We start from the raw sequence: 11,901 nt of genomic DNA, 5'->3' as shown, positions 1-11,901 counted from the left end.
GACAGTGAATAAACTCTTCTCTGAAACTTTTTACATACAGTGCAACTTTTTCTAGAAACGTTTGGTGGCAACTAGTATGGCTACCATTACAGCTCCATGACTAGAGAGAAGGCTAAAGGATAGCTGCATAACAAACTCGTTGGGTGTAATTGTTCCTGAAAAAACTAAAATATTTGAATAAAAATCTTTAAACTCTTAAGGAATTAATATATTTTACAATACAAAGCATGGACACATCCTTCGATGAAGAGTAGCACTAGCATGGCTATCATTACAACTCCACGACTAGAGAGAATGACCATTCAAGGCAAAAGTATAGCTGGCTAACAAACTCGTTGGGTGCAATTTTTCCCGAAAAAAATAAAATATTTGAATAAAAATCTTTAAATTCTTAAGGAATTAATATATTTTACAATACAAAGCATGGACATATCCTTCGATGAGGAGTAGCTACAGGTGTATGCAGGATTATTCTATACAGTTCTAGAATGGACCTTAACATGAGCGTGAGAATATTCGTCATATATTTTTCAGCAGAGTTTATACATTTCATACTAAAGCACTAATGTTATAAAGTACAGAAACACAGATGCATGCTTTAAAAATATATAATCCTTGCATATCTGGCTGCAAAGCTCCTCCCATAATGGTGACATGCAAGGGTCTCGGGAAACTAGGGCCCATCTCAGACTGCTTGAATAATGAGAACCAACCAGGTTCATCTGCAGAAGGAATAGCTATTTTCAAATTTCCCACCCCCACAGCTCATTTTTTTTCCTGAAAATGAATGAAGTTGTTTCACCTGTTCCCAGGCTTCAAGAGTCCAAAAAATGAACACTTACAAAGTTGACATTGTAGAGTCCAACCTTTCAGATCTTACAGAGTCCCAAAAATGAACACTGACAAAGTTGAATATGTAGAGTCCAAACTTTCAGATCTCACTACATCCCAAAAATTAATGTTTTTTCCCCCAAAATATCCAGGTATCCTATAGGTGATCTCTGCCCCGATCTTCATCATTCGTGAGGAACATCCACCATAGAAGCCATTCATCCTCTAAAAAAAATCCATAGTTTGTTGAGGATATCCAAACCTGTAAGACGCTTCTTTCCAAGACACATGACATCTTCAGAGATGAAAGAACCGATGCCCCTCCTGATGTAGAGATGCCCTGTATATAAGACCAATAGATGGGAGAAGACCCAGCCCTGCAGGCAGATAGCTATGTTTCCCCCAAGCCTGCACACTCTATCTGACAGCCCTCGGCAGAGCCCGAAAACTCTTTATAATAACCGCTCTGTCCCCCTTTCATATCACATGATTTCGGTTCACCTGGAACGAACAAAGAGCGTATACACAAAGACAAGCCGAAAATCAAGAAAAAAAAGACCCATGAGCCAGGCCTAGAAAGATATTCAGTGTTTTCAATCCCAGGGAGGGAGGAGAGGAAGAGGAGGGGGGCCTCTGTATCCCTTATCAAACTTTCATTGCTCCTTTTTTTAAAACACAAGAGTTATTGTGAAGAGTTTTTTAATGTCCCCTTTTTACTGTATGTAAGATTTCATTGTGCAGGCTTTCGGCCTAGCCTGGCTTCGCCAATAAGGCAGGACAATGGAAGGTCTATATGCAATCGGCCTGCCCTCAGGACAAAAGCCTGCGTTGTCTCAGAAGGGGGGAGGGAAAAAGCTCAGGTAATAGAGGGGTGAGGATCACTGCAGAGTTGCTGAACATAAAACTGGGTATAAACTGAAAAAAAATCATGGGCACAACTCGTATACTTTTAAAGAGAAGACCCTGTAAACAACCAGCTTGATATGACCGCTACTCAAACTCTGTTGGCAACTCCTCAGATCCAAACCCAACCCTCATAGAAAGCAAGCCACACGGAAATGTCAATGCCTCATAGAACGATATATATTGGACCGTAGATTCTACAGCCATGGAAAGTGTGGGACCCAAAACCACAAACTCCATTATAGCAAAGTCTATGAGGCTTTCAGGGATTGGTACTTAATGGTATAAAATAGAACTCCACATATGTGATCGTCTTCCTGTCAAAGCCAAAGTTTAGCTGTTTTTTTTTCTTCTCTCCCCTCCTCAACCACCAGCCCCTGAGATAGTTAATGAATCCTTGTGACTTTATAACTTTGCTTCTATGGGAAGACAGTTGCCAGTTACTGAGCTTTTCATTCCTAACAGAGGGGTCCAACAATTGCATACTGTTCAAGCAGTTGCACAGATGAGGACAAGGGACCCTCGGGCTATGCATGACATCCTCTGTCTGTTTTCCCCTCCTACAGACCATACCTACACAGGCTCAGCGCACAACATCTGCGGGAACAATGTGTACAAGGCTGGCACTATCTGTCAAGTCAGACATTGGTGAAAAAGCATCCGAAATATCAGGGCTGATAGGTTAAAGAAAAGGAGACACAGAAACGAGGAATGGGATGGTAGGGAAGGGAATGAGACAGGGTGAGGCTTTCATGACGAAGGGTAGAATCTCAAAGATTCCATAGAAAGATACAAATATCAGGGATTCTAATATGCTGCAACTTCTTCTATAGAAAGAAACTATTGAACATGGTGATTCTGATCCAACCTTTGTACAAGAAGTTACTGGATCAAGGTATATTCATTTATAGAGATTATGGGTCGTGGCTTCAATGTCAGGACAAAAATACTTATTGTCAGTTTTTGTAGACTATAAAGTACACATTTCTTTGTTTTCTTGCAATGTAGCAATATTATTACTAGAAATTGTTTTTTTTGTGCCACGGAGTTAAATTCATGTAGGCACATGTGTGTGTGGTGTACACAGGATATGTGTTTATGTTATGTATTTAGTGCTGTGCCAAAGCAGAAAATAAGATCTGTGGATTAATGAATCAGGTTTGGATTAGAAGTGAATGAATGAGGTGTTGTGAGAGCTGCAACTCAGGATTAGTTGTACAGAAGCAGAGGGGACAGACTGCAGGTCTCCTACGTACTGGTCACAAATACACTTGGCTTCCACCCTGTGCATGTAGTTAGAGGGAAAATAGTAAAAAATATCGGTATGTTTATAGACCTGTGAAGAGTCCTGTGTGCTCTGTTGGTTTACGTGGAATCTTTAAGAAGTTGATCATTCTTGGGATTTTTCTTCTAACGTTTCAGGAATACGTAATAGTAAAGGTAATGTGTGGTATTACCGTTTTTTTTATATATACACGGATAATACAGTATCATAGTTTAGTTTAGGAATCTTCTAACCCACAAAATGTTTCAAGGCCATTTAAAAAAAAAAAAAAAAGTGGAGAATCTTGTATTTTTTGTTTTCATTTTCTTGGCAGAAATAGGTACGTTTCGTCTTAGCCCCACCCCGACATTGGCTGCAGCCAATTAGAAGGGCCAAGGACTGTTTGAGAAAAGCTTTGCCTTAAATGCATGGGGAGAAGTGATCAGGGCAGCGAACAGAGCATCATTCAGATAGGAGAACAGAGCCTCTATTACTGACACAGCGTCGAGCCAGCACACCTCCTACCACTAAGACTCAGTAGGTACATTCTGCATTCCAACTCTTCCTGCCGTGCCTCTCACTTAGCCTTATATTCACTCTCGCTGTAAACTACAGTATACCACTTTACATCAGCTACTAACTTTTTACTCTATATTATATACTCTTTATATAACACACCCTTCTAAAATGACTACGTATCGCCTGTAACTTATTTTTAACCCTCACTCATGTTCCCTATATAACTTTTCCTAAAACTAATCATTTTTCTTTTTTTAAACACATTAATTTAATTTGGTATTATCCTACACTCACTAATGATTTACACATTTCTATTACTTTTTATATGATTTCTTATGCTCACTTACGTCCCCAATGTAGCTTTTCCTAGAACTAATCATTTTTATTTTGTGAATCAATTAATTTCATATGTTTGTCTCCTATATTCACTAATGATTTACAATTTTCTATCTTATGTTATTTTAACACTTTTTCATTTTTTTTTTTTATATAGCTACTATGTTACCATTTGAATTTTTCCTTTATATTTTCTCTTTTTCCAAATATCCATTTAGCCTCTTGCTTAATTTTTCCACCTAACATAAAACTTTGACTTCTAAAGTTTCTTTTCATACTTTATCCCCTGTGTTAGTTCTTAATGGTCTCTTTGTGGGAATAACGTAATTTCTTGACACATATTCTAAAGGATATTATACAATTTTGAAAAAAAATATGGAATATGTTTTTGTTCTTTTCCCATTCTTTTGGAAATATGGACAAGATTTATCGCTCTGATTAAGTAACTCAAAGAAAACTTTATATTACTATTCCATTTCATTGGCATTCATTGGCATTCATTCATTTTTTATGAGGTTAACTTTTTTTGTATGACTTTTTGCAGCAAATATTGATTTTGGATGGGTTTCGACAATGCAAAAATGTTCAGTTAAAAAAGAGCTACTATGCAGTGATTTGGATTCTATAGTCTTTCCTATTTATTAGCTACGATTATATATATATATATATATATATATATATATATATATATATGTGTACATAGACAGACATAGACTTACATATATGTATGTATATACATGCTTATTTATTATTATCTACATATACGTATATATACCATATATATATATATATATATATATATATAAAATTATATATGCATATATATGTATATATATACATGTATACCTATATACATATATATGTATATCTGTATATCTATATAGATAGGATAGGTAGATAGATGTAGATAGCTAGATAGCGCTATCTCTATATATATTTATATGTATGTGTATATATATATATACATATATATATACTGCTCAAAAAAATAAAGGGAACACTTAAACAACAAAATGGTATTTTAGTGTTCACTTTATTTTTTTGAGCAGTATATATATATATATATATATATATATATATATATATATATATACCATCGTTATATAAACTCAATCTCGTTGTTATGTTATTATATAAAATCAATCACATTCTTTTCCCTTTTAGTAGTATATTAGTTTCCATTTCCTAAACTCCCATTTATTGATCTTTCTCAGGTATTTTTTATATATATATATATACATATATATATATATATATATATATATATATATATATATATATATATATATATATATGTATATATATATATATATATACATATATATATATATATATATATATACATATATATACATATATATATATATATATATATATATATATATATATCTCCTCATTAAAAAATAATAGGAAGACTATAAAACATTTTATTTAGAACAGAATTTGTGAAATCTACACAATTAACCTATACGCGCAGTCTTTTTACTGTACTGCACAAGTTTCTAATTCTTTGCTTAACGACTGTGTCCTTATTTGGATAAGATATTTTAGGTTTCTGAAGATCTTCGACCTGCCTGTTGTAATTAGCAATGACGCAATTAACTTTTATGGTTAATAGTAATCCTATTGTCACTGATTGTTTTGATGTTATACTTTTCTTAGTTTAATATTCCGACATGTAAAACGTATAGTGTTTTGTAATGCAATGTTGATTCATATAAATACAATGTAACTATATGTTAATAAATGTAAATTGAACTTAAAAATTCCGCTTATATGTCTGTATGTACAAAATAGAATAAGTAATAAATGCATCAGGGACAGTTCAAGGTCAAGTGAAGACACTGCTGAAGTGGTCAAAAAACTACAACATTTGGATATATTTGTAAAAAGCTTTAATTTTAAGACACTAGCCGTCAGGGATCTAGACGTCTGTTATTGTCACCGGTGACCTTTATATCCAGCTTACCTGCCCAAGTAAATGTCTATAGTTTAGATACTTTGTTTGGATACTACCTAACATTGTTTCATTTCTCGTATCCCATTACTATGTCAATCTAAATTCTTTTATACCTGTATATTGGCATAAATAGTAAAATCTGAACACTTTTGATTCTGTAACAATATTATTACCCTTTAGTCTTTCTTTGCTTGGTTACCAATGGATAAGAACTTTTGTATTATTCTAAATTCATAAGTTTCTTAAGCTTAAATGAGTCCTATATTTGACTTTTGGTTATATATTAGTATATTTGGTTATATATTAATCATATATATTAGTCATGTTTCTTCCTTAGTTTTACATTTTCCTTATATTTTAACCATTATTCTTCATTCATTCCGTAATAAAAATTGACTGAGTATCAAAAAGAAATAGCAAGATAAGAGTCTTTATTTCCCTGCAAACAGATGACTTAAACCTATTAGTTGCTGCATAGTTCAATTCTTTTAAAACAAATTGTAGAGATTTTGCTAAACCCATTTGCCCTGCTTAGAAAGATTTCAGGAAGGATTTGTATGGCTCTTGTTAACTCAGCATGAATCTGTTTTCATGTGGTCACTAATTACATGTTGCACCAAGATTATAGCTAGAAGCCTTCACTTTCTATATATACTGTATAAGGACCAGGCATGGACATTGTCCACGTTCATTCTTAGTTGTCCACCAAAATTCCGACCAGACTGATATTTTCCTTTGGAAGAATAGAACTGATCGCAGAATCCCACGGTAAGATCTGACATGTGACTACCTAACAAGATTACAGCAAGATGGTTTACTTTAAAGCCAAGTGTATATGATATTGTAACACTAGACGACCACAAAGGTCCCTTACTTTACATAGGTTTAAGTGTATATTTTGTTATGATATTTTGTAAACACAGTAGACGGAAACTTGGCGAGCACTTGACTTGTGTAACTTTTTTACCATTGTGTAAGTGCTCGGGTAAACACTTTCCCCTTCAATTTTTGCAGGTGTTTTACTGTGTTCTATAGTAGCATTTTATTTAATTTTTTTGCTATAGTGTGAGAAAATATTTTAATACTATTATTATTAACTGTTCCAGTTATCTGGTAAAAGAGGCATCATGAGTGACGATCAGAGCCTGTCAGAGGTGGAAATGAGCCCGGTTGGGTCTGAAGATCCTTCTTTGACACCTGAGCCTCTGGCATCTCATTCCCATTCTGGTCCAGAGGATGATGAAGATGGAAAGGTGAAGAAAGAGCATGATTCAGAGGATGAAAGGTTTCCTGTCTGCATTCGTGAAGCTGTCTCCCAAGTGTTGAGCGGTTACGACTGGACATTAGTTCCTATGCCAGTGAGGGTCAATGGTGGCAACAAGTCTAAACCACATGTGAAGAGACCCATGAATGCTTTCATGGTATGGGCACAAGCTGCCCGCCGTAAATTGGCTGACCAGTATCCACACTTACACAATGCAGAGCTGAGCAAGACACTTGGCAAACTTTGGAGGTAAGATTTTGAGTACAGGTCTAAGGATCACATAGAAAATCAAGTATATTCTTTATTTCCTTTATTCTAAGAAATATTTTTTTTCTATTATTTCTTTTTTTCTCTTGTACAATCCTCATCTATCAATAATATTTTTGGAATTAGTTTGTTCATTGCTGCTTAATATACACACTCTTTGCCCAACTAAAGCAAACATCATTTGAAAGCTTATATTTAACCAAGGGCAGAAATAACATTGGTGCAACCATTGAGGCCCATGAGGTAGGGGGCCAACTACTACCTCCAAAGTAGACGAAATTGTGATTTATGACATGCTATTGGACTGCAAAGGCCCCATATATTGTTCTTGCACAGGGGCCTCCATCTGTCTGTGTCCTCCACTGTATATAACTATCCAATATTATAGATTTCTTTGGGCAATAGCAGCACATTTTTAAAGTAATACTTTACAAGTACAATTTTTCAATTCTTATTGAGGGTTTTTGTTTTAAATTGGTTGTCCACTACTTTTACATTGATGTTCACCAAGGTTTGATCGGCCAGGGTCTAACACCCCGTACCCCAACCCATTAGCTGTACCCGGTGCCGGCGGCAGCAGGAAGCCCGGAAATGCTCAGTTTCAGCACTGTCTCTCTTCTGTTAGCAGCCAAGGGTACTGCACATTTGTCTCCCATTCTAATCAATAGGAGGTGGATGTGCAGTACCTGGCCGTGGCCGCTACAGGAGACAGATAGCGCTGGAACTGAGCATTGCCGGCTGCCTGCAGCCGCTGCCGGGACCGAGAACAGCTGATTGACGGGAGTACCAGGTGTTGGACCCCCGCCGATCAAACATTGATGACCTATCCTAAGTATAAGCCATCAATGTAAAAGTAGTGGACAACTCCTTTAAAGAAACAATCTTCCAACCATTTGAGAAAGTTTTAATCTTTGTTTTGTCACATTTTCCAGGTTATTAAATGAAAATGATAAAAGACCTTTCATTGAAGAAGCTGAGAGACTGCGGATGCAGCACAAGAAGGACCATCCAGATTATAAATATCAGCCTCGTAGAAGAAAAAATGGAAAGCCAACCACCGGCGAGGGAGATGGTTCCTCTGAAAATGAGGGAGGTGCAGCATCCATACAACCCCACTATAAAAACTCACATTTGGATAGACATGGTTCCCCTATGTCTGATGGCAACTCAGAACACTCTGCAGGTAATCGGAATCAGTGTTACAATTTTCATCCATGGACCACATCATACATAGCTCAGACTTCTGACCATTTTAAAGACAGACAAGATAGTTAATCTATTCTCAAGTGAGTAATGAACCAGTAATAATTTACATCTTAAGAAAGTACAAATATTTTCTCTTGTGCTCATCTGAAATTGTGTAAGCATAAAAAGTCAAAAACGAAAACTCACAAAGAGTATTTTTTTAGGACTCTGGATTATATTACATGTTCTAACACTGTGTATCTATCCTTTATTTTAGGACAAAGTCATGGTCCTCCCACCCCACCAACAACACCCAAAACAGAACTGCAGGGTGGAAAATCTGAGGGAAAGAGAGATGGATCTCGCTCTCTTGCTGATGGAGGAAAACCACACATTGATTTTGGCAACGTTGATATTGGAGAAATAAGCCATGATGTTATGTCGAATATGGAGCAATTTGATGTCAATGAATTTGACCAGTACCTTCCACCTAATGGTCATGCAGCACACCCAAGTCACATTGGGAGTTACACTTCCAGCTATGGTCTCAGTGGAGCTTTAGCTGCTGGCCCCTCAGCCTGGGCCCTAGCAAAGCAACATGCTCCCAATGTGGCAGACTCAAAAGCTCAGGTGAAGACAGAAAACTCAAGTTCCAGCCACTATACAGAGCAACCGTCCACATCACAGCTGACCTACACCTCACTGGGGCTGCCACACTATGGCTCAGCCTTTCCTTCTATCTCAAGGCCACAGTTCGACTACTCAGACCACCAACCAACGAGTTCTTATTACAGCCATTCTAGTCAAGCGTCTGGGCTCTACTCAGCATTCTCCTATATGGGCCCACCACAACGTCCTCTTTATACCGCAATTTCTGATCCACCTAGTGTGGCTCCATCACATAGCCCAACACATTGGGAGCAGCCTGTCTACACCACTCTGTCAAGACCATGAGAATTACAGAAAAACAGGCAAAGGAGGGACATCTCTCGGAGAGAACCATACTCCGATGGGGTCCTCCCACAGCTCAAATCCCAGGTAGAATCCGGATTCAATGAGCACCAGAGAACTGGTTTCTACGGGCCACTGAGAAAGACGGTGACTAGGGAAAAATGGGCCTATTCTCCTAAGTAAAAACAAAACTCCAGTGTAAAAATGGTGGGCTAGAATAGCAGGGCAATGCAGGGATGGGGGAAGGGAATAAAGATTATACACTGATTATGAACTAGTGTCTCTCATATTAGAGGAGGAAGCTGCAACATCTGACTTTGTAGTGGCTTTGATTTTAGGCGCCAGATTGGCTGGTAGAATTGACTATGCACAGCCAAAAAATACCAGATATCTATCTGAAAGCAGCTTGACTTTCTCATCCAGTTGACCTGGGCTGCTAACCAGTTTGAAAGAAGGGATAGTCCATATATCACTAATCAACTTAACATCATGGGAATAAACTCCTTTTTTAGTTGCTCCGAGTCACTTGTCCACAACCTACTAAAATGAATATTAGTTTATGATGGAAAATCTGATACAGTTCTTACGTTTTACCTTCTCTAATCCCGTCAGCCTAGATGGGGAGCAAATAGAGCTGCATCGTAAAATTCCTGAAGGACTAGAACAAGTGAAGGCAGGAGATAACTCCTTCGATAGTAATCCACTCATTGTGCAGTGGTCAGCGCAACAAAGTGACAAATAGCTCCAATGGGAGTTAGCGTTGGGTGTCTCAAGATGGCCAACATTTGGCTTGCATATTCATCCACAGTACTGTGCAATGCTCAGAAAATGTCTGAAACAATATGGCATTTTATTACTTTGTCTACATGGTATTGCTAATGGTATGCATCCTGAATGATCAGATCCATGTTTATTAAAAATGTCTAGAATGGAGAAAACCTGGGTTGTCCACTTCCTACGTAAATATTTAGGGGTAGTTGTATCACCACGACCCGGAGGAAGTACAGAAAAGCAAATCCGAACAAAACAAAAAGTCAGGCTTGATCAAATAATTGCCTTAAATAGATCAACTTGGACTTCACGGTCCCTCTACTGTAGAATGGATGTAACAGCTTTCTACGTGTTAGAGGGGTTGTTGATTACCCGGACCATCTCTTTTCAATCCATATATTTCCCCACAGTAAAACTATAACATTTAGGGTTCGCTCACATCTGCGAATAAATATGCCGAGTGCAATCCGAGAAAAGATTGGATTGCATTCCCAGCAATGTTATTGACTGAGTGCTGATCTGCGAGGAAAAAATCCCACCATGGTGCATATGGGTGCCTAAAACGTCAGAGACTCACCAATGCAAGTCTATCGATGCGAGAAATAAATAAGACCATTCATACGCCGTCCAATTTTTACTGATTCATTAGCATTCTATAAACCTATGGGAAAGTGGAACCATACAGTATAGTCACCAAGATAGTTAAATAATATTTTTTTTTTACTTACCATCAATATACTGTAGACATACAAAATCAATACACAGAAAGTGAAAATGCATTGTGCAGAACAAAAGATAGCTGGGGTGCTAGAAAGAAATGCATTTCGTGTGGGTTTACATGACCCGCCGAGGAAGCCCACACAAAACGCACGTCGGGGTTAGTGCGGTGCCACATGCCAATGGGGAATACTATGGGTGAATGTATATACAAACAATGTGCCTTACTTTTCTAATTATTAGATAGGCTGACGTTTGCTGTGCATGTTCAGCATATATTATTGTGTGCACACTCTATGGATTGTGGAACCCTCCCCCTAGATGTATTGGCATTCTTTTTAGCACCCCTGCTAGCTCTTGTTCTGTATGATGTCATACGGATGCTAGGCGAGGAAAAAATAAATCACACACTCGCATGACATATGGAATATCAAACAGATTTCACTCTTCCGACTTTTGGATCAAAATTGGACCAGTTGCAGATGCAGATGCAGTATGCAGATAGCCAGTAGGAATAGAAAAGGTTGATAGCCGCGCTGCTGTGCAATAAAGATGGATGCTGGATCTTCAATATGTGACTTTATTGTACGCGTTTCGGAGTACCCTCCTTCATCAGGATCATCACATTTGCACATGGTACTAGACAGAAGTATATATATATAGAAGGAGAAAAGGCGCAATATATATATATCCCTGTCCAGTACCATATGTAAATGTGATGATCCTGATGAATGAGGTTGCTCCGAAACGCGTAGGGTAAAGTGACATATTGAAGATCCAGCATTCATCTTTATTGCACAGCAGCATAGCTATTAACCCTGTCCATTCCTACTGGCAATCACAAAGTATCCATGATACTGGGGCCTCAGCAGCTGTCTTTTCAAGATTTTTACAAGTGTTCGTATTTGACACAACCCCCCCAAAATCGCACAT

The 11,901-nt window shown here is 37.5% G+C and overlaps 1 protein-coding gene across 3 annotated transcripts; it reads left to right on the top strand.

Moving 5' to 3' along the window:
* The first annotated feature begins 2,425 nt into the window (after window positions 1-2,425).
* Window positions 2,426-11,686, top strand: SOX10 (SRY-box transcription factor 10). Of its 3 annotated transcripts, none has more exons than XM_075321815.1 (4): window positions 2,426-2,629; window positions 6,920-7,326; window positions 8,277-8,527; window positions 8,807-11,686. In XM_075321815.1, exons 2-4 carry the CDS (start codon window positions 6,941-6,943, stop codon window positions 9,481-9,483), a joined length of 1,314 nt encoding a protein of 437 aa, XP_075177930.1. In that variant the 5' UTR covers window positions 2,426-2,629; window positions 6,920-6,940; the 3' UTR covers window positions 9,484-11,686. The 3 variants fall into 3 exon arrangements, with proteins under 3 accessions (XP_075177930.1, XP_075177928.1, XP_075177929.1); XM_075321813.1 differs by lacking the exon at window positions 2,426-2,629 and adding an exon at window positions 3,430-3,535; XM_075321814.1 differs by lacking the exon at window positions 2,426-2,629 and adding an exon at window positions 3,430-3,539.
* Window positions 11,687-11,901: the final 215 nt, after the last annotated feature.

This window comes from Anomaloglossus baeobatrachus, chromosome 8, assembly GCF_048569485.1.
Source record: "Anomaloglossus baeobatrachus isolate aAnoBae1 chromosome 8, aAnoBae1.hap1, whole genome shotgun sequence".
NCBI classification, from domain to species: Eukaryota; Metazoa; Chordata; class Amphibia; order Anura; family Aromobatidae; genus Anomaloglossus; species Anomaloglossus baeobatrachus.
This window is presented reverse-complemented; position numbering and strand designations above follow the sequence as displayed.

Excerpts from the sequence above, each read along its gene's own strand:
- SOX10 (XM_075321815.1), top strand. The coding sequence starts at position 6,941 with ATGAGTGACGATCAGAGCCTGTCAGAGGTGGAAATGAGCCCGGTTGGG. Across the intron at positions 7,327-8,276 it reads ACACTTGGCAAACTTTGGAG|GTTATTAAATGAAAATGATA; the intron begins GTAAGATTTTGA and ends CACATTTTCCAG. Across the intron at positions 8,528-8,806 it reads CAACTCAGAACACTCTGCAG|GACAAAGTCATGGTCCTCCC; the intron begins GTAATCGGAATC and ends CCTTTATTTTAG.